The sequence below is a fragment of the Xenopus laevis genome, chromosome 2S (assembly GCF_017654675.1).
Source record: "Xenopus laevis strain J_2021 chromosome 2S, Xenopus_laevis_v10.1, whole genome shotgun sequence".
Taxonomy (NCBI): domain Eukaryota; kingdom Metazoa; phylum Chordata; class Amphibia; order Anura; family Pipidae; genus Xenopus; species Xenopus laevis.
This window is the reverse complement of record NC_054374.1, coordinates 43,719,492-43,742,696: the sequence shown is the minus strand read 5'-3', so window position 1 is coordinate 43,742,696 and position 23,205 is coordinate 43,719,492. Positions and strand designations below refer to the sequence as shown.

Sequence of the window (23,205 nt, the reverse complement as noted above, 5' to 3'; positions counted from 1 at the left end):
AATCGGCACCGGTTCGGCCAGGCTGTAATGGATGCGCTGCCCTCCTCTACTCAACACTTCGTGTTTGCCCAACATTCCATCAGCGCAAGGTGCTCACTCGGCTCGCTAATTCCTCCTGAACTTGTGGAAAACGGCGCTAAATAAAGGACAAGCAAACCGCAAGACAGCCGATTATTTATTTAGTGCAGAACCATGCGCACATCAAAATTGGATCGCGACTCGCTGCACTGAGGCAGCTCCAGACTGGCCGTAAGTCTCCCCCTGTCCTTTCCCTCGCACTGAGCTGTGGAGATACTGGGATCAACTGTGTGCAACCGGGAGGGCATGGGGACAGAGATCCGGAATCAGCACTGCTTCTCTCAACCGGAACCTGAGTTTTTCCTGAAGTCGCTCTGCCAGGTTCTCTTCTCAGTCAGCCGGGTGACACCTCAGCGCTCAGCTGCCTGTGGAGGGAGAACCGCTTGCTCCCAGGAAACTGCCTGCATCTTTGGCTGCCTGCACCAGTTGGTTTCCCGTGGGTGTTTCTTGCACTCGTACAGCAGAAAGGTCTTCATGTGTCGGTCTTGATCCGCAGCTTCAACTCGCTTCACTTCACACGCTGTCAGTAGAATATTGGAGCTAGCCAGGGAGGACAAATCGAGCGCTGCAGGAAGGATGGTCGCCTTTTCGCCGTTTCTGAAGAGGACAGGAAGTGGAGTTTCTGTAAGTTATTTCTTAATAAAGGCTTTGCTATTTTAAATTTTAATTTGTGTTGGTGTTATTTTTTCGTTATGTACTAACGAATTTTTGAAAAAAAAAATTTGATGTTACTGGTCCTTTAAAGACACGTACAGGTATGGGACCTGTTATCTAGAATGCTTGGAACCTGTGATCTAGAATGATTGGGCCTGGGGGTTTCCAGATAATGAATCATTCCGTAATTTGGATCTTCATACCTTAAGTCTCCTAGAAATCTGTGGAATCATAAAAAAAAAAAATAGGCTGGTTTTGCTTCCAATAAGAATGAATTACAATATATCTTATTTGGGATCATGTACCAGGTACAGTTTTATTATTACAGAAAAAAGGAAATAATTTTTTAAAAATTGAATTATTTGGATAAAATGGAGTCTATGTGAGATGGTCTTTCCGTAAATTTGGAGCTTCCTGGATAACGGATCCCATACCTGTACTTTTTAAATATTCCTTGATAGTTTAGTTGCGATCACAGCAAATGTTTGGGGGCATTCCCCCTTTTTAAGCATGATTTATCTAAAAGGCAGTAGTGTTAATGATGGTTTTCTGTCCTTCTGCAAACATATTTTTGACGCCCCCTTTACTGCTCTACCTGATCGTTCCCTGTCAGCTCATGTTCTGAGGGTGTAGGCAGTAGTGATGGTGTGGATGGGATGTGGATCGTTACCAGAACCCTTGAAGTTTACTGAGAGTAAGATTAACAACTCACAGCACAGGCAACTGCAGGATCAGTCCCTTGTGAAACTGGGAAGAGTAGTAAAAATGGTTTCCATTTTTTTGTCAGGCTGGGTGATGATGTAAGGGGTGGTATGGAGATGCCTAGAAGACTTAGAAGAGGGGGAGCAGAGAGAGGGATTGGGCTGGATCAGAGGCAGCCCAAGGGCACACAGATTAAAAACTTACTCGCAGTAAATGTGTAATACTGGCCATGGCCTTGGTTGGTATTTTACAAGATAGGTCAGTAATATACTGAAAAGACAGCAACTCTAGTAGAGTCTCACTGAGCAGAATGGATACCTTTATCAAAACTGGTGTAGTCCTTTTCTCCTACTCCATTGCACCAATCCCTAAACTATTTCCTTAACTCTGAAAAATATCTCGATCAAAGAAATTATACTTGAGATTTTTTGTTCATATTGTCAAATCCTAGCACTCCTCGCAATCTCCAGTCATTTGATGACTTGGGTGTCATATCAAATAAGCATGATAAAAAAAATGTATGTTTTTGTAAACTGGAAATTTCATTTAAACCCCCCCAAATATTCACGTACCCCTGATTTGTATAGCATCTCAGACAATCTGAAATTATTTATTATACTGCTTGTCCTCCCTGTGTGCATTTTTCCACATGACACAATTGTACAGCACTGCGTATCCTGTATCATATATAATGAAAATAATCGAGTCACAAGACGTTGTTATAACAAAATCAATGGGGAAGGATGATTAGCTTATGTTAATTTTATTACACATGAAACGTTGATCTCAATGTGCTATAAGGAGATGCTGAGTTTTCTTTCTTTCTTTTGAAAGAGCTGTGGGACATATGATGATTACCAGACCTGGTTGATTTTGCCCTTCTTTTTCTCTCTAGCATCCCATGCACAGAGGCACATATTCAGACCATTCAGTTATACATAAATCCCTAAAAAGCCACAACACTGATATTGTCCTACAAAGGTTGATAATGTAAACAGGAGCCATACAAGATATTCTTCCACCTTAGACAATATGATCTGGCTGCCCCTTACCTCAAGTTGTGTTACATGGTCAGTGTCAGACTGGAAGCCAGGGGCCTACTAGAAACCTTAGGCCAGGAAGCAACAACCTTTTTACCTGTTAGACACATTTTAATGTAAAAAGAGTCGGAGAGCAACATAAGCATGAAAAATGTCCCAGGGAATGCCAAATAAGATCTGTGATTGGTAGCCCCTATGTGAACTGCAGCCTACAGGAGACTCTGTTTGGCAGTACTCTGTTTTATGCAACCAAAATTTGCTTCCAAGACAGGAATTCAAAATAAGCACCTGCTTTGAGGCCACTAAGAGCAACATCCAAGAGGTTGGTGAGCAACATGTTACTCATGAGCCAATGGTTGTGGACCACTGCCTTAGACTATGGGCCTACTTTCCAAACTAAAAAGTTCAAAGGAGTGCTACCGATCATATATCAAAAAAAGGAAAAATTGGGGAAAAAAAAAACAAGAAAGAAAATATAGTGTAGCGTTCTTGGTAAAAAATCAGTGTATTAACCCAACCTCAAAGTGTTAGTGCAGGTGAAATGAATCTCATATATACTCACAAACACCATCAAATAAAGTGCGTTTGTTCTTATTGGTGAAGAAAAGGTTTTTTTATTAGTTAGGTAGGTCCCACACGGTTTTTACCCTGTTTCTGGTGGTTGATTATACTCACAGGTGGCCAGAGTTTGTCACATAGTTGCTCCCCGGTTTCTTCCTTTTGGACAACAAAAGAGTGTCATGTGCAGAAAGCGTTTTTTTTTAGATACTTTAATAAAATTGTATTGCACTTACAGAATTTGTCTTTAAAAACCAAAGGGAGCGTTCCTCTCCTTAGAGCCAGTGCCTTCCGCAGTCCGAGATCTCAGCTGCGATTTTTTTTTTTTAGGTCTTTTTTTTTTTTAGGTCTTTTTTTTTTTTTTGCTGCTTTACTTTTTGCTTTCTACTAGTTATTCCTACTTTTTTTTCATTTTTCCTGGGACTCTTATATGTAAATTATCACTTAATTTATCCTTATTTATGTGCTTATGGTATTACTGCTAAAATTAATACTGAATTTAATGTGCCTGGTGCTGTTCTGGATTAGCAATCTGTGGGTTGTGGCAAATGCCAGAGGGGCTGCTGTAAATTGACATAGACAATTATTATTTATTGAGCTGGTGGGGGGCTGTTTGGGCCTCTGTTTACTTGAAATTCCAGGACCGATTTTCATTCCTAGTCTGAACCTGGCATATTGTGCCAGTACCCACTGCCTCCCGCTGTGTATAATTTGCCAGTATCCACTGTCTCCCATTGTGTATAATGTGCCAGTACCCACTGTCTCCCATTGTGTATAATGTGCCATTACCCACTGTCTCCCATTGTGTATAATGTGCCAGTACCCACTGTCTCCCATTGTGTATAATGTGCCAGTACCCACTGTCTCCCATTGTGTATAATGTGCCAGTACCCACTGTCTCCCATTTTATATAATGTGCCAGTACCCACTGTCTCCCATTGTGTATAAAGTGCCAGTACCCACTGCCTCCCTCTGTGTATAATGTGCCAGTACCCACTGTCTCCCATTGTATATAATGTGCCAGTACCCACTGTCTCCCATTGTGTATAAAGTGCCAGTACCCACTGTCTCCCATTGTGTATAATGTGCCAGTACCCACTGCCTCCCGCTGTGTATAATCTGCCAGTACCCACTGTTTATAACGTGCCAGTACCCACTGCTATACATTGTGTATAATGTGAATCTGCTACATCTGACATTACCTTTAAAGGGCACCACTCATACTGATTTTTTTATATGCAGGTAATAGAGCCCTCACTCCAATTCAGCAATATTTTTTTTTGCCATGCTGTATAGTGCTTATATGCATAATGAGTGAGTCGCACAATCTGGCATCACGCAAATGCGATTAATGAGCAAGTTGCGGCATTCATTCATTATGCATATGTGTGTGCCTTAACATGGCCACCTGCACCCGATCTCCCTCCTGGTGCAGGCAGCATAGTATAGCATGTATATATATATATATATATATATATATATATATATATATATATATATATATATATATATATATATATATATATATATATATATATATATATATATATATATATATATATATATATATATATATATATATATATATATATAATACAGAACAGAAATGGTTGTCATTTAAATTGATATTCAATTATTACTGTTCTCAATTAATTCCCTTAAGTGTAAATGTAGAAGCACTAAGAATCACCTTATGTGGCTTAATATAGAAGTAAAGAAGTTAATAGGAAAGAAGAGAAAGGCATTTAAAAACGACAAGTCTGTGGGGACAGAAGCTGTATTTAATGAATATAAACACTGTAAGAAATGTTGTAAAACAGCAATTTGGAAGAAAGTAAATGAAGAGAACATTTTGGCGGAGGTTAAGACTAACCCTAAAAAGTTTTATAAGTATATTAATAGTAAAAAGATGTGGGTTGAGAGTGTTGCTTCTTTAAATAATTGTACTAGTATGGTTGTAACAGACACAGAAAAGGCAAATATGCTAAATCAGTTTTTTTCTTCAGTGTATACAATAGAGGTGTCAGAGTTCCCAGGCTCATTTCATAGCTGCACTGATGGCTCAGCTCAATCTAGTTAGTGGCTGACTCAGGATATGATCCAAAAAGCTTTAATGACAATTAATGTAAACAAGTCTTCAGGGCCAGATGGCAAACACCCCTGCAGATTGGAGTGAAGCTGATGTCATTCCAATATTTAAAAAGGGATTACGATCTCAGACTAGCAATTTTAGGCCAGTAAATTTGACATCTGTGGTGGGCAAATTATTTGAAGGCTTATTAAGGGATCACATTCAAAATTTAGTCCTAGTGAATGTCATTTTGAGCAGCAATCAGCATGGCTTTATGAAGGATAGGTCATGTCAGCCTAATCTGATTCCTTTTCAAGATGAGGTAAGTAAGATGTTGGCAGACAACTGCCTTCTAAACTAAGGTCTGTTGGGCTTAATGAAGTTGTTTGCACATGGATAGGAAACTGGCTACAGGATCGGGTACAGTGGGGTCCCTCAGGGCTCAGTTTTGCGTCCACTTTTATTTAACTTGTTCATTAATGACTTGGGGGAGGGTATAGTGAATAATGTATAAGTGTTTGCAGATGACACAAAACTATCCAGCCCAATTAATTCCATCCAGGATGTGGCATCCTTCCAACAGGATCTTGTCAAACTGGTAATCTGGACAGTTAAGTTGTAGAATGTGATGCCAGTCAGCAGCATCAAGGACAAATAAGGTTCAGAGAAGGGCAACTAAGCTGGTAAAAGGTATGGAAAATCTTAGCTATGAGGAAAGACTGGCCAAATTGGGGAAGTTCACGCTGGAGAAGAGACGCTTAAGGGGAGATATGATATCTATATATCATAAGGGGATCATATAATAATCTCTCTCATGCTTTATTTACCAGTAGGTCTTTCCAGCTGACACGAGGCCTTCTATTCTGATTAGAAGAAAAGAGGTTCCGGCTAAATATTCTGAAGGGTTTTTTTTACAGTGAGAGCTGTAAAGATGTGAAATTCTCTCCCTGAATCAGTCGTACAGGCCAGTGGCGTAATTCCGGGGGAACAGGGGGTGTGATTGGGCCAGGGCCCGCACCCCCTCAGGGCCCCCTGGCAGCTCGCACGCCACTGACTCCGGCGGAGATCCGGGCTGATTCTGGGCCTATGGAGGGGGGGGCCCGGCTGCACGTCCCACGCCAGGACCTGCCCCCTCTAGTTACGTTACTGGTACAGGCTGATAAATTAGATAGCTTTAAAAAGGGGTTGGATGGCTTTTTAGCAAGGGAGGGAATACACGGTTATGGAATAGGGAATTACCATGAATTAGGCCAAATGGTCCGAAGCAGCTTAGAGGGTCCACAGACACCATGTCCAACTGAGGTTTTTCCTAGAATCCCAGTGTGCCAGACCAAAATTGGACGAGGAAAACAAAAACATGTAGAAAAAAATGTGTCTTTCTTTGTAACATACATGTAAAACGGTTAGAGAAATAGAGCTGTTGCTGTTTTAACCTTTCAATCTACATGTAAATTCTTACTGGCACTTTGTGCTTTGATTCAATGCAGATCTGCCCTGGCAACTGCCAAATGCCACAGTAGATTAATTGTTTGCCTACTATATGCTTGCAGTCATGTAGATACATGCTCTTGCACTAAAATGCCTGTAATAAATTCCCGGCATTTCTATGCAACCCCCCGGACTGTTACTTTAAAGCTTCAGACTGGAAATGATGTGGCGCTTACACTGAGATTTTCTGCACAAAGCAGAGCTGGCCAGCTGGCATGGTAGAAGAGAAAGGATTTTTGTTTATTTATATGTTCTGCTGGCAGCAGAATTCCCATTGCTGACCAGATCATTTTGTGCTTACCGTATATACTCGTGTATAAGCCGACCCGTGTATAAGCCGAGGTACCTAATTTACCTAAGAAAACTGGAAAAATTTATTGACTCGTGTATAAGCCTAGGGGCTGATTGAAAATCAATCTGTACCTGCACCCACTGAATAACAATGAAAGGTAGGCCTGCCCACAGTTTAAAAAAAAAAAATTGTAAGCACACCAGTCACAGTAAAATAACTTATAACTCAACCAGGGGCAGAGAGATGGAAAGATGCAGCAACTACATACGAGGCTCCTTCTGCGGCCCCAACAGTGTGCAGGACACATGTAAATGTTTACAGTCCGCAGCAAGAGCTTTGAAATTCCTCTGCTTATTTTGGTCACAAACTCTTCTAGGAGAATATGGCCTGGATGGGGGAAGGGGTCCAATAATCCCATTATTATAAATAAGCCCCTGTTTAGCAGTTGGTGCTGCCATGCTGGTTCCTGTAGGGAGAAGATAATCCATATAGAATACAGGGCTAGCAGTGGGTGCTGGGAAATAACACAACACTTTATACAAAAGGGCCCTGGTCCCCACACCCCATTTTGTGAGCCTATGAATATCAATGAAGTGAGGAGTTACTAATGACACACCCAGGTGCTGAAAGTAGGGGTTATTTTCTTTCAAATACCGTATATACTCCGTATATACGCCAATCCCTCACCGGATCCCTCACCTCCCTCTCCCATAGCGCATCAGGACTCTGTGACTGACTGTCACGATCGCCGCCCGGAGCAGGTCCAGGAGCTCCGGGCGGCGATCGTGACAGTCAGTCACAGAGTCCTGATGCGCTATGGGAGAGGGAGGTGAGGGATCCGGTGAGGGATTGGCGTATATACGGAGTATATATGGGAGAGGGAGGTGAGGGATCCGGTGAGGGATTGGCGTATGACCCGCGTATAAGCCGAGGTCGAGTTTTTCAGCACATTTTGGGTGCTGAAAAACTCGGCTTATACGCGAGTATATACGGTATATGTTATTCTGGGAGTAGAGGCAAACAGAACTTCCCTTAAAGAAATAGAATTCTATAGAGGATGTGTGCCGTGCATTATTTTTCTACATACTGTTTTCATTCATGGAAATTTAGCAGTAAAAACATCTTTCCTTTGTTCATATTTAATTATTGAAGTGCAGCCCATCCTGCTGATAGGAAACTTGACCTTGGAACTGTAGTGATTTTTCTTTTGTTCCACTCCTGGTATATTTGTTCACCAGAACTCTGGGATCTAGACTGATATCAGACTGATAACATAGCTGCAAGTATCCTTCCATCGGAATCAGAGCCCACAGCATCACATCTGTATTCAGCCGGTGTCTTCCTAGGAACAACTTCACTTAATTAATATTACATTTTCCCTGGCATGCACTTGGTGAAGGTTTTATCAAAGCTTGCTGGGTCAAACGGCTGTTGTGAAGCTCATCTAGAAATTACTGCATGAGATTGTGTCCTGCAGCACTTAGGGGCTCCTGTTAATAGCTTGGAGGTTTCCGTGTGCAGTCAGCGTTGCCACTACTAAAAGTCTTTCCTACCCGGCAGTTGGTTCAATAAATACTTTCCCAACTGAAAGTGATAACATGGTTATAATGAACCCCCTGTGAGATTTGATCAGAGCCTAATATAGGAAAATCATTTACTCTGTTTCAGTTTCTGTTGCCCATGACGTTTTTAATTACCCAAAACAATTACCCAATGCCGCCCCTCTATTCTCGGCTGAGACGTCTTTTGTTGGCTACATGACACCAAGGTGCGGATAACACAGGCCCAAGGGGAACTGTAGCATAACCTTAATTATAGAGGTTAAAGTGAATAATGACAAACCCTATTATGCCTAGCATGAATATATTTTAATTTGCTGTCACTGTGTAGAAAATGTGTTTTGTAGGAATGTGATGACTTATTTCAGATAAATAATGCAATTTTAAAAAACAAGAACATAAATCTACTTTGTATGGAAGTCATTAGCTTCAGTCGGATGTTTAAATTTATTTCGCAGAGTATTGGTAGGGCAAAATTTTAAGGAATTAAATATTTATGAAGCTTGCCTAAAGTCTCATCCATACATTTTTAAACAGCTCTCCATGAAACATTTGAACACCCACAGTAACCATTGTACAACCAACAGAATGGGAATTGCCTTACTAAATTTGTTAGCTGCTAGATGCTATGGGCAAATTTACTAACCAGTGACAATTCGCCAGCAATTTCGCAGCCATTGCAACACTTCGCCAGGTGTAAATTTGCTAGGACAACGCTAATATACTAAAATGCGAAGTTGCGTCCAGGGTGCCGAACGCTGGCGAAGTTTTGCTGGTGTATAGAAAATGTATGGGGGAACCCGGTCACCCAAAAAAATTTTTACGGACTTTTGCAGGCTATCACTCTGGAAAAAGGAAGACACCAGCATTTTTTGGGAATTAGAATTTTTTTCCACTAAAAATTGAGGAACATCTATGCACTCCAATGCACTTCGCCTGGTCTGAGCTGGCAAAGGCAAGTCTGGCGAAAGAGGTAGCGTTCAGTAAAATCCGCATCTTCTTAGTGAATTTGCGGAGGAAAAAATTCGCCTAGCAATAGAGTGCGAATGATCGCTAGCATCTGTCTCTTTTGCTAGCGATGTTATGTCTGTGCCCATTAGTAAATTGGCGAAGTGAATGAAAGACGTAACGATGGCAAAGTTTCGCCAGCGTTAGTCACTTTGCCCCTATGAGTCAATCTGCCCCTATGAGTCAAAAGAACAACACCTTTTTCACAAGTGGTGCCCCCAGCAATCTTGGACAGCTGCTTATTTCTGTTTTTCTGATCCACTCTCTTTTTCCTATCTTTTCTGCTTTGTTTTATATTTGTTTTAATTGTTTCCTGTACCTATACTCACCCTCGTCCTGCTAATACTAAATAAAGGGGACATAAACACTTGCTGAGCAGCTCTATACAAGAAGAGGCCATTCCTTGCACTTTCTGTGACTTACTCTATCTCCTACTTTGTTTTGAACTGTTGGTGAAAAGTCAGCATGTTAGCCTATTTTAGGGTCAGAAGACCTGGGGATACCTTATGCCTACAGAAGAAAGTGATTCCAGTATTAATGCCCTAAGTTGACTAATTTATACTAAACCGCTGTAGGTGTCTATAAAAATGTATTGCATAGCTCATATGTAAAACCCAGCTTCATGTAAATAAACCATTTTCATAATAATATAGTTTTTAGTAGTATGTGCCACTGGCTAATCATATATAGAAAACTGATATTTAAAAAATAAGGGCCGTCCCCTGGGATCCTAGGATTAATGATGCAAACAAACAAACCATACATGTTGGGTCACGAGCAAATTAACAGACAGAGTGCTTCCACACTTCTTCCTTTTACAGTTAAAATTTATATTATTTCTGGTCAGGTGATCTCTGAGGCAGCACAGAGACCACCACGAAATGGTGGTTTAAGGCAAGAGATGTAAAAGGCCAATTTTTACTTAAATATACTGTACATACCAGTTTGGTAGGATTTAGTAATATGCCACTTACTATGATATTAACTATTAAATATTTTGTATATATACACACAGTAGAACTCCCTTTTTACATCCCCTGATTTTAAGTTTCCCCTTATTTTACATTGTTGTTTTGTGGTCCCACCTATATATTATGCATAATACATTTCCCTTATTCCCTTATTTTACATTTTCCTGGATTTTACTACTGTGTATATATATATATATATATATACGGTATATATATATATACCGTGTATATATATATATATACCGTATATATATATATATATATACCGTATATATATATATATATATATATATATACCGTATATATATATATATATATATATATATATATATATATATATATATATACCGTATATATATATATATATATATATATATATATATATATATATACCGTATATATATATATATATATATATATATACCGTATATATATATATATATATATATATACCGTATATATATATACCATATATATATATATATATATATATATATATATATATATATATATATATACCATATATATATATATATACCATCCATATATATATATATATATATATATATATGTATATATATGTATGTTTGTAGCGCTATAGTAAATTGATTGCACCTTACTCTACTATAAGCTTCACTCCTAGTACACTAGTACATATGCTCCGGATGAGACCTTAAAACCTTAGGGAGTGAGCCTTCGCAGCGAGGTGGAAGCAGGGTGTAGTGCAACTGTAACTGTATTCAAGGTGCAAAGAATTGGGGGCCAGTGGTTCTTATAACTTAACCAAATAACAGATTTATTGAGCACAGTATACAATCCTCAGTGGATTGTACATAAGTCAGAACATTTCAGGTTCATATAGTACATTGAATAGGCAGTACTCACAACACCTTTGGTCAGTATGATTCTCCTCAGAAATAGGAACAATACATGCAGCTTTGAGGAGATACACCCAGTTTTCAGCCTTTTCCCTAAGTGGAACCTGAGGGGAATCTATCTACCCTAGGTCTGTACACTTAGTCCCTACTTCTGGGCAATGAGTACCCTGGGATCTTAATCCCACTACAATCCTTTTTTGGAGCCTCAAGCTGCTCAGCTAAATAATCTCACTGACTATCACTCCTAGAGTGATCTATAAGGGTGAGTAGCCTATTCTTACTAGACCTGACCTGTCTAGGTTCCACTCGAGCTCTGCCTCCTGCACAGGCTAGAGCCAGCACAAGATGGACCCTGAAAGTATGGCTCCAGAGCCTTTTATACTCTAGCACAGTGCCATCTGCTGGTCACTGTGAGAAGTAGCAAGAGTCCACAGTACCCCTCCCAACTGTATTTTAGGACCCAATTAGGTGTCCATAACATGGAGGGACTACCTGACAATAATACTAGGGGTGGATATTTTACACATCCCTACGTGTGTGTGTGTGTATAACACAGACATACCTGATTCTATAGATTGAAAGGAACCATGATAGTCTGTTTCTAAGGAACAATTTCCTGTTCTTAGGCTCATTTACCCACTCCCTCACTTTGGTCCATTGTTAAGTGATGGAACCTGGGATTTAAAGTCTTCTTTCCATAGTGGATGGTTCAGATTCAGTAGAAAGCATAGCAAGTGTCCCACAATCCAAAAGAAAGGGAGTGATTGAAAGACTCTGTGAGCCTAAGGGGGGTCTGGATTTTTCTGCCATGACCATGACAGTTATCACCGTTAAAAGCTATTGGCGGTAGAAGATTAAACCTTGTGAAAGCAATCGCTATGTCATGAGTAACTTATCCCAAGAAATGCTTTTATGCAGGGCCTTTGGCCTACAAAAACGACCAGAGGTAATTAGGACCATATACCTCAACGTGGTATGGTGGCTTGTAAATAAAACCCCCTGTTTTGAAAGTATACACAATTGCATAGATAATAGATTAATAGTAAGACTGGGGACCAGGGAATGTGAATAGTCATATATCAATATATTTGCAATTTAATGGATTCTGGAATAGTTGGCATTTACAGGTGTAGTGTTGTTATAACGGGAGTAAGTTCTATATGCTGTAGGCTCCATACTCAGCAGCATATTAATTTCCCAGGCGTCACTCCAACAGTGAGCCAGATGCATGCTGCTGCACTCAAGGGGGCTGCTAAGCTCCAGAAGTGACAAGCAACCACAGCTGCATTTTACATTTCAGTTGGCTGGGAAAGCAGTTTTTAGGAAACAAAGAGAATTCCCTGTTGGTGAGCCTACAGTATCTCTACTGAGTAATGAACTCATAATAAAGTGTTGCTAATCTTGCTTAGTTAAAGGGAAGTAGGAGAAAATGGCAGGAAGGGATCTGTACAAAGTGTTTATAGTGAATCATTTAACAAAGCAGAGTTCAGACGTCAATAAATGATTTAGATTTCCTGTGAAATAAACGCAACTTCTTTTTTTTATCCAGTAAACTTTATTTATATATAACAATAGTACAAAGTGGGTCCTTGGCTTGCAAAATAGGAGTGTTTCATATTTACAATAGGTACACAATAATATATTAAAATAATAACAAAACTTTTTTGTCTCCGAACATTTTTAAATAATTAAAACTTTCAGGTTATTTTTTTTGTCTTTTGATTTTTTTTGTAATTTTCACATCTGTAAAAATGACAGAAAAAAAAGCGAGGCAGACGAGGAAATTAAAATAGAGAAAGCAAAAGACACACTATCGTTCACAAGTGCAGTAGAGCTGGGGAGAAGCAGGCCCACTCCCAGAGTTTGGACTCTGCAATGTCATTGCTCCGTTTGGTTCATCATCTGACACACTTTGCTAAGAGCTGTAGAAAAATAAAGACTGCTATGGAATTGCGGATATTCCTGGTTGGCACATTTACAATAGGCGCTCTTGAAAATTCACAAATGGTTTTCTAAAGTGGTACTTGCTCAATGTCCAGCACACAAATCACATAAGACCACAATGTTCTTGACTCTCTTACTGGGAATTGGTATATTCAACCCGACAATGCTCAACAATGATCAGTCGTAAAAAAATATGGGAATGTCTATATTTTAAATTATCAAGAGCAGCTCCAGCCGCAAACAAGATGTGATGGCGAGGAGCTCGTAGCAGCCAAGGTTACGATGAACAATTTGACAATGGAATGCCAGAAATATTGTTTGTAGAGTTAAGCAAATCGTATTTTTTTGCTATTTTGCACACTGATTTCATCTGGCTCTATTTGATATAAACAGTTAAACCTGATTCAGAATATTTCAACTGAATGGATACAAATCAAATCACAAATCACCCCAATTAATTTATCTCTAACTTTAAATGAGAACTAAAAAGAGAGACTTTCACCAGGAAACATTAAATACGTAGAAAGAAAATCGGGACTTATTGGCCAGCACTGTATTGCCCTGCAATTCACTGCATGGCCTCTAAGCAAAGAAGGTGACTTACCGTAGCAAGAGAAAATTGGGGGCTTTGGTCTCCAGTGTGGGAACAATAAAGTTGCAATAAGCAATGTAGCCCTCCTTGCAGCACATGAAACAGGTTTCTAAACCTGTTAGTCTCATAGGCAAGTCTGCTATTGTTTCATGTGCTCCCAGGAGCTTTTTAATTGGTTGTTACAGAGGGAGAGCATATTTATATAAAGGGAAACCATAGCTGCTATTGCATGAGAGGCATAAAATGATAGAATTGTTATAGATGTTAAATTAACTTTTATAATCATGCCAAAAATGTGTAGTATGGCTTTTCTTGTTGAGTAAAACAAGTATATTCAAATCTTAGAAATGTTTTGTTCTGAAAGTATTGCTCAGTATTTCCAATCAAGCTTTCACCTACCAAGGGGGCTAAATATGAGTGTATATGTTAGGGATGTTTAACTTTATTAGCAAGCAGTATGGCTGCCCACACATATCCCTTTAAGCTGTGACAAGGCATGTACAAGTTCACTTAGTTGATCCTTTCACGGAAGAGCAGTGCGCTAGTTTCCCTTTAACAGAAGGAGTGGCACTTAAATGACCATGAAACAGTGACTAAATAATGCAGTGTTGCAATCGAAAACAAGAGTGCATCAAGTGCCTGATGTTCCGAGATTGTATATAACAAACAAACAGCAATAAAAAATAAATATCCATAGCTAGTTCAAGTAATGGCTGTTGTAAACATATCATCATTAAGAAATGAATTTGTGGGCAATGCTTCTGACTAAGCTGATCACGTACAAACTGTAAATTAGAATAATGCAAATGATGGACAGCAAATGACAAATGAAATTGCCCAAGCATTAATTCCAGAGTGTTCATAAAATTCCCTCTTAGGCAGCAAATCACAACATATGATAGGCCTTACAAAGTGAGGGGAAAACAACAAAAGCACATGAGAAATGTTTGTGGCAAAACTTATCTTCAGGCAAATCTCTCCACCATCTTGTTTGAGATATGAGTCTAAACTATCTGCCTGATAGAATACGTGTAGTTTACAGAAGGACTGTCATGTTAAAAGGGGCAATAGCCCAGGACCCACCAGGACAGGGGTTTCCATACAAAACTAATTTTTGACTGAAGCCTCCCCAGACATGGCATACTTCTTATAATCAAATGGAAAAGCTCAACATAACCATTTAACCACAAATGTTCCAAAGGGATAGTTTTTCATTTAAAAAAAAAGCTGGTATTTGTGATTACTAGAGATAGGCGAATCTGTCCTGAAAATTATCAAAACTAGACATGTTCTTAGTTTTCCAGGTGCCCTCAGTCATGTGACTTGTGCTCTGGTAGATTTCAGTCACACTTTATTACTGCACTGCAAGTTAGGGTGATATCACCCTCCTCCCTTTCCCTTCAGTAGAACAATAGAAAGGTAACCACCTAGTGGTAGATATGAGAACAGTACTCAAAAGTAAAAATCCAAATCAAGGTAACCCAATTAGTGTCTCTTAAAGTTACAATCTAAAAGCAGTTCCATTGTGAAGTGCTAGCTCTTTTTGAAAGCACATGACCAGGCACAATGACCTGAGATGGCTTGTGTCATTTAGTAATAAAAATCTGTACCTTAAAAATAATTACAGAATAACTTTAATGTAGCCCTGGAGTGAAATTGAAGAAGAGTGACTACATACTTTATTTTGAAAAAAGTGCATGTTATGTTATGAACACAACATTAATTTATGTTACTGGCCATTTAATGGTCATTTAAAATATAAGTAGAGTATTTATTTGGTGGCTCTTTAATGGTCTAAATATTAGTGCTATACAAGAGTGTCAGTTCATGAATGGTGAAGAAGGTACAGAGGTGGTAGGAATACATGGACATGCATGGCCTCACATGCCTGGTACCGAGCTGATTTTTATAGGATAATATACCCCTTATCAGTGGCATTGTCTTTAGTGATTGTGGCTCAGCTGTCAGAAACATGCCCAATAATTAACTCACTACTGACATGTCCTATTCACTGGTCTTGGCCATGGTGTAGTGACCATGGCCATGATAGTGACAATGGTCCAGTAAACAGTGATTTGAAAGGGTTTATGGGAAAACACCTCTTGCTTTGATGTGTCTGTTAATAGTTCAGCTGGTGAATTGGAAGTGGCTGTCAGTGAAGTTCCACAGAACTCAGACTGGTGAAAGTGTGTCTTTAAGCAGAGGTTGGCACTCTGAAATGTTCCACGGTATGCTTTTGTTAAACACGGCTGTGTATCATGGACATCTTGAAAGTCATCTCTTGAACCAGTGCAAAATATGCCAACATTTGCTAAATAAGAGGAACAAAGTAGAGTTGAAATTCCCTTTTGTATCCCAAGATGGGCAAAAAATAACGGTTTCTTTCCCCAAAACAATAAATAACAAAAAAAGTAAGTCTGTTGAAGAGAAGACAAGCTAAACAATCAACCAAACCAACAGGGCAGTTAAGTCTTTTGTTGTCTGTAGTCACATACTTTACATTGAACATGCAATAAGCAGCCTCTTAGACATCTCTGGAGTCTTCACATTCAGGTAAGGAATGATGTGTTTGGGACAGGTTCTGCTGCTTTCCTTGCTCTGTGATAGGTTCACACTACTGTTAGACCAATTGATACTTCATGTAGTTCTTCACAGTTGGACATAAAGTAAAGGGAATCCTGTCACTCTGTTGAGTCTTTGACAGGAGCCTTTCCCCCTTTTTAAAAGTTAAGGGGACAAAGTAAAGTTCAGCTGTCGAAGCTCATTGCTCCTATTAGTTGTTCCACTTTGTAAGCTAAGCGGTGCCGTCGTCCTTGTTCATCATGCTCCAAGGCTGTAATGAGCTGTAGTAAAAAATACATTTTCATTGGTTTCAAAGAGGAGTCCATTTCTAGTAACTACATAATCACAATTTAACATGTTATAGAATAAATGAGATAACACACACCACACACAATCATTTGAGCAGACTCCTTCTAGACTTATGGGCAGTCAGCATGAATTCTAATTATATTCTCTTTCCATCTGAAGAGAGGCGTTTCAGACGTATGAATAATAAAGATGGGCTCCTTTTAGTAACTTAAGGGTTATGACATAATGAATCTTTTATGGGATTTTATCTAGCAGCTAACACTGAGAATTTAATCTGCTGAAAGTCCAAAAAGGCACTGAAGAAAAACAGCATGCAAAAACTACAAGCCTATTGAATGAACCATTTAACTAGGGGCGTTTTGGTAAGTTTCGCAATGCCGCCTGTCACACTTACCTTTATAGTCTATTGCAGGTCACATTGATAGCGCAGAGAGCGAAATTGCGCTCTCTGCACTAGAAAAGCCGAATTTCCGGTTTAAAAACTGGAAATTCGGCTCTTTGTTACCAGGAGTGGCTGCGGTAATGTCTGCGGAGCTGCCGCCTGAGGCAAGGTGCTCACCTTGCCTCATGGCTGAAATGCCCCTGCATTAACTTGTATCTATTAATAGACAAGAATAAAAAAAGATAAAACTGAACTTTTTGAGTTTTATATTTAACTCTAGTACTGAACTTTTTGAGTTTTATATTTAACTCTAGTACCAAATTCTGCACTATAAAGTAAAGAAACGTAAATTAAAAAAAGAACTTTTGTCATATCAAAAACCATGCGTTCTCATGCAGGACAAACAACTGAAAAAGCCCAATTTCTCCCTAGATGTAGGTGGCCAAATCGGATGAAGGTCTGCTGACCTAGCCAAATAAGAAGATTGTGATGTGTATGGCCAGCTTTACTATTGGGTCCCCAGATGTTGCTGGACTACCTTTCCCCAGCATTATTTAACAAATACTTAAAAAGCTTGCTGGAATTTGTATTACAACAACATGCAGGAACCCATGGTTAATAAACAGGGTGTTCAAATATATATCTAAATAATAGTTTTAGCTTCTAAAACCTTAGTCATAAATAATGCGTGAATCTGACCCATTTCACTTTGTCAAAAATTTAAGAAACAGCAAATACAGTTAGGCCCATAAATCTTTGGACAGAGACGACTTTTTTTCTAATTTTGCTTCTGTACTTTACCACAATGAATTTTAAATAAAACAACTCAGATGCAGTTGAACTGCAGACTAATTCAGTGGGTTGAACAAAAAAGATTGCATAAAAATGTGAGGAACTAAAGCCTTTTTTTAACACGATCACTTCATTTCAGGGGCTCAAAAGTAATTAGACAAATTAAAAAACTAAAAATAAAATGTTCATTTCTAATACTTGGTTGAAAACCATTTGCTGGCAATGACAGCCTGAAGTCTTGAACTCATGGACATCACCAGATTCTGGGATTTACTGCAGCAGCTTTCAGTTGCTGTTTGTTTGTGGGGTCCAATTGAGTGCATCTTAACCCGATATGCCTACTAACGGCTGGGTGATATCGGATTACAATTATGCTAATGGTGCCGATGGGTCCCAGGACCACATCAGCAAGCCGATGCGGTGCTGGATCACAGAAAAAAAAAACTTGTCCTATCGATATCTGGCCGATTTTTGGTCTGATATCGTTTGGGAGAACCCATTGTGAGCCCCCACACATGGGCAGATGAGCAGCCTAATTAGTCTAAAACAGGTCTGGACTGGGAGTCAAAATAGGCCCTGGCATTCCAGGTACACAGAAGCCCAAATAGTCCTCCAGCAGCCCACTAAACAGTGATTGTCTGACCTTACAACAGCCCCTCTGGCATTTGCCAGAACCCACAGATTGCCAGTCCAGGCCTAAAGGAACGATATTGACAACTTTAATCTGTCCGTGTATGGCCACCTTTACAGAAAGGTCTGAAATTTGGCCCAAGATTCTTCCAAGATGTGTATCTATATTTTGATTTGGCAAAATCTGAACCCTGGGATTTTAGCCCACAGAGTGCCTGGGGACAATGAGTAGTTTAAAGACTGCCACAGACCAGCACAATTTCTCCTATTGATATAGCAGTCCAGATCACACTGAGCATGTGCAGTGACACTGACACTTATAAGTTGGCTCAAATCCAGGATGGAAAGCTGCTGTGAACAACTTTAAAGACATGGATCATAACCAACTGACTAAGTTTAGCATATAAAACACAACACATATCGATATTCTTTTGTAGGAGTTACATTTTCCTTTAAAAGATATGTTTTTGTGAATCCTCTTCAACTAATTTATGTTTTATTCTAACAAAGCTGCATTTGTTTCCATTCTGACTACTCACCTCTACACTGTATTTACTGACATACGAGTAAATCTCATTCAGGGCGCTCAGCATGTTGAATTCTGCAGCATGCATGCGGGACTGCTCTGCGAGGTAGGCATTCATGTCCTGGTCACTGATGGCTGGGAGCTTGGCAATATCAGCATAATACCTGTAAATGAGAAGAAGATGGGGGTTACAAATTTGGAATAAAATAACTACAATTATGGCGTAGTTCTAATAATCCACAGTGACCAATTAGATGTTTACTTTTACACAAGGATACAAATGCCATGTGTTGATTAGTTGCATTGGATTATACCAACTGGAACAAACACTGTCCTCAGTAAACATAGAGATGGTTTGGATATCATTTCAGATACAATAACAGTAGAAAACAATCATTTTTTATGCCCAAAATGTGGGTTACCAAGTTAATGGCACTAACCTTTCTACCCAATTCTTGTAGTTGGGGATGTCCTTGGCATAGAGTAGCTTGTTGCTGGGCGAGTCCTTGCCCAGTCGATGCTCTGAGGTTGAGCAAGAGTCCATAAAAGTTTGAGCCACTACAGAAAGGCAGGCGTCCGTAATACTTCCCTTGTGGATGTCAAATACAAACTGGGGGTTCTTGATGACATTCACCCAAAATCGGAGAGGCAGGCTGAATGTAGAAATAGAAACGCAAAGGAGGACATTAAAGTTACACTCTCATAAGACAATATCAAAGTAGTATTACTTTGTAAACTTTACTAACTCCGCTTATAGATCAAGTCTCAATTTCTTTGTATATGTCTGCTTACCAGTTGCTCTTCCATGTGTGCCTCACATCTGTATCGTGAATGCCATGTCTGTCGGCCTGCTCGTCTAGGAAGTCAAACATGTATTTGATGGCCAGTGGAAGAGCGCTGCCTCGGTGCACCGTACTGAACAGTGTCTCAAACAGGTCGTCCACAAATTTCTGTAGCGTTCCCTGTGGTGGAAGAGAAACATAGATCAGTAATTTCATATATGCTTACAGTCTACCCCACTATTCTTATTAGGCCTGTACAAATTGGAAGAAACAGTGTCAGACTGGCCCACCGGGATACCCGGAAAACTCCCGGTGGTTTCATGGCCATTCCCTATTTCTATGAGAACAAAGTCGCAAAATAGGTTGAATAATAGATTATAGTATGTAAAGATAAGAGACTAGGAGAATAGAGGTTGAGTGAGGAGAGGAAGAAAATAGTACTGAGAATGGGCCCCTGGTCTAAAAACTTTTGGTGGGCCCCTTGTCTAAGTTTTTTTGGTGGGCCCCTGGTGTCCCAGTCTGACAATGGGATTAACAGAATTTTTTGGAGGTTTAATCTAACACCAAGAATGTTTATAGATTACTGCTACGTACCTTTGTAGCGAGAAGCCGAGTCAGGTAGATTTCGGACACCATCTTGCTTCCCCGATCTCCTTCTTTCTGGTCTCCATGTTCATGGTTTTTAACCAGATGCCAAACTTTGACACCACTTTCCAGATCTGGGGTGATCATTGGGGCACGTGAACGCAGGCTGTCAGGGCTTCCTGTGTAGCGGAATGTGGAATCTGTAGAATATATTGTAAATTATGAAGTTATGCTCATAATAGAACAAGGCCAATTTACATAGATAAGGGAGGGCAATATTTGCAATTCTAAAGGGAGAGAGAAACATAGGAAAACTGCCTGTCACTTGGTACAATCATATCTGGGCCTGGATTTTTAGGGTAAGGGCTAGTGATGGGCGAATTTCTACCGAAAAATTATCAAAAAATTTGTGAAACTCGAAAATTGACGGGCGAATCAATTTTGGATGCGCTGCAAAATGTCGCTTGCGCCAGTTTTGATGCCAGCGTTAAAGTCAATGGGTGTCCCAATAGTGTTGATGCGTGGCGATTATGACGCGAGCGACTTGTCGGATGGGCGTCCAAAATTTTTTGATGCCGGTGGCGAAACAGGGAAATACGTTGCGAATTCGCACCAGGTGATTTTATTCGCCCATCACTAGTAAGGGCACACGCTCCTATTTCGGGAGAGTAGTTGCCCAGTGACAAATCAATTCTTCTTCCCCGAACTGCCTTCCCACAGGCAACTTAGATTCTAGTTGGGAAGGTGTTCTGGGAGATTAGTCGCCCAAAAAAGAAGCGGTTTGTCGCTGGGCGACTAATCACCCTGAATAGCAGCGTGTGCCCTGGCCCTTAAAGGAATAGTTCAGTGTGAAAAGAAAAACTGTGTAAATAGATAGACTGTGCAAAATAAAAAATGTTTCTAATATAGTTAGTTAGCCAAAAATGTAATATATAAAGGCTGGAGTGAACAGATGTCTAATAAAACAGCCAGAATCCAACTTCCTGCTTTTCAGCTCTATAACTCTGAGCTAGTCAGTGACTTGAAGGGGGGCCACATGGTACATTTCTGTTCAGTGAGTTTGTAATTGACCCTCAGCATTCAGCTCAGATTCAAAAGCAACAGATATGACCCATGTGGCCCCCCCTCAAGTCTCTGATTGGTTACTGCCTGGTAGCCAGGGTAACCAGTCAGTGGAAACCAAGAGAGCTGAAAAGCAGGAAGTAGTGATTAGACTGACATGTTATATTTCAAATCACTCCAGCCTACATACATTACATTTTTGGCTAACTAACTATATTAGAAACATTTTTTATTTTGCCAGCCTATCTATTTAACCAGTTTTTATTTTTACACTGAACAATTCCTTTAAGCTTGGGGACCATAACAGAGAACTGTTAGATACAATGTCCAACAAGAAGCGGCCTGAGATGAATAAATGACACCAGCTTTGTTGTCAAGTGTAAACATATATATTTATACCGTGAAAGTGGGGGCACGGGAAACATGGCCTGGAAGCTATGTCCCTGTTTGTGGGTTGGAGTAAGAGAGCAGACACTGTTGTTTGTATCAGGAAGTGATCCTTCCGGCTCTCCCTATAGATTATGTCCTTCTATGTCGAGTGACTCCATTCACACTGCTATTAATGTCAGGCCCGTTGGAGCCAAGAGGCAGCATTTTCTTTTTAGATCTGACTGGCAAATATTGTGTCTGACTGCACTGATTACTGCTATCTTTCTATCAAGCGATACATTTTCAAGTTTTTTTTTTCAGCACAATCATATTTGCTATAATTTTGGCTGATTTACATGCTAATGAAGGAAAGGGAATGTTTTTACTGCGGTCTCTCTCGCAGGCTGCTCTCAGCTGCAGATTTATGACACTTTATTGCGTGATCAGCATGAAAATGGCGCTTGTGAATCCTTGCTGGGAAGTGTAACCATAGCAATTGATGCAGATGGGATTTATTTGCAGTCCCTGGTTAACTCCTTCCTTGCCATAACCACACAGACAGGTACTATTGTGTGCCAGTTTGTGTTAGTGCCAGAGATCATAGGATGGATAAAGCATGAGCAAGCACAGCTATTGCCTGACATGCCGTTTAGATAAGGAGCCTTAAATGCAGGGACAGCATAAATACAATTAATTATAGTAAACCTATGAATCAGTATACTAAAAAAATAAAGACTTAAGGTGGCCATACACGGGCCGATAAAAGCTGCCGACAGACCGTGTCGGCAGCTTATTGGCCCGTGTATGGGGGCCCCCGACGGGCTTCCCCGATCGAGATCTGGCCGAAAGTCGGCCAGATCTCGATCGGATGGGATTAAAAATCCCGTCGGATCGCGGCCGCATCTGTTCGTTGATGCGGTCCCGCGATCCGACCGCCCGTTTGGCGAACGCTAGGATCCGATCGTTGGGCCCTAGGGCCCACGATCGGATCAGCCCGATATTGCCCACCTCAAGGTGTATCCGTGTATGGCCACCTTTACAGTGGTATAAAATTGTGCTAAAAGATGCAATCACTGTGTTTACCTCTTTTTTTTTTAAATAAAAAAACCCTAACTGCATTTAATATATCCCTAAATTTCTTTTTTACAAGGTTTAGCAGAAGAATGTGTTCTGAGAGATATGATATGCTTAATCCAATCTCAAACCAGTGAGCCCACACAGACATACGTATGAGCACAAGTGTACTGCATTTTTTGCTAAGAATTAGATAGGGCTTTTTTAACATTGCTTAGAATGTTTTTATTTATATATGTTTAATGTTTTTATTTATGTGTATATATATATATATATATATATATATATATATATCCA

General features: G+C 39.8%; 1 protein-coding gene across 5 annotated transcripts in view; it reads right to left on the bottom strand.

The window, feature by feature from the left end:
* Window positions 1-12,834: 12,834 nt before the first annotated feature.
* plxna2.S (plexin A2 S homeolog) overlaps window positions 12,835-23,205 on the bottom strand; it is a 207,578-nt gene continuing 197,207 nt past the window's right edge. For all 5 annotated transcript variants that reach the window (XM_018249152.2, XM_018249150.2, XM_018249154.2 and 2 more), the window contains 5 exons: window positions 20,413-20,603; window positions 19,829-19,998; window positions 19,477-19,689; window positions 19,050-19,200; window positions 12,835-16,678 (listed from right to left, as the gene is read on the bottom strand). In XM_018249152.2, coding sequence (XP_018104641.1) covers window positions 16,583-16,678; window positions 19,050-19,200; window positions 19,477-19,689; window positions 19,829-19,998; window positions 20,413-20,603 — 821 coding nt within the window. In that variant the 3' untranslated portion in view covers window positions 12,835-16,582. The remainder of the gene's footprint in view (window positions 16,679-19,049; window positions 19,201-19,476; window positions 19,690-19,828; window positions 19,999-20,412; window positions 20,604-23,205) is intronic.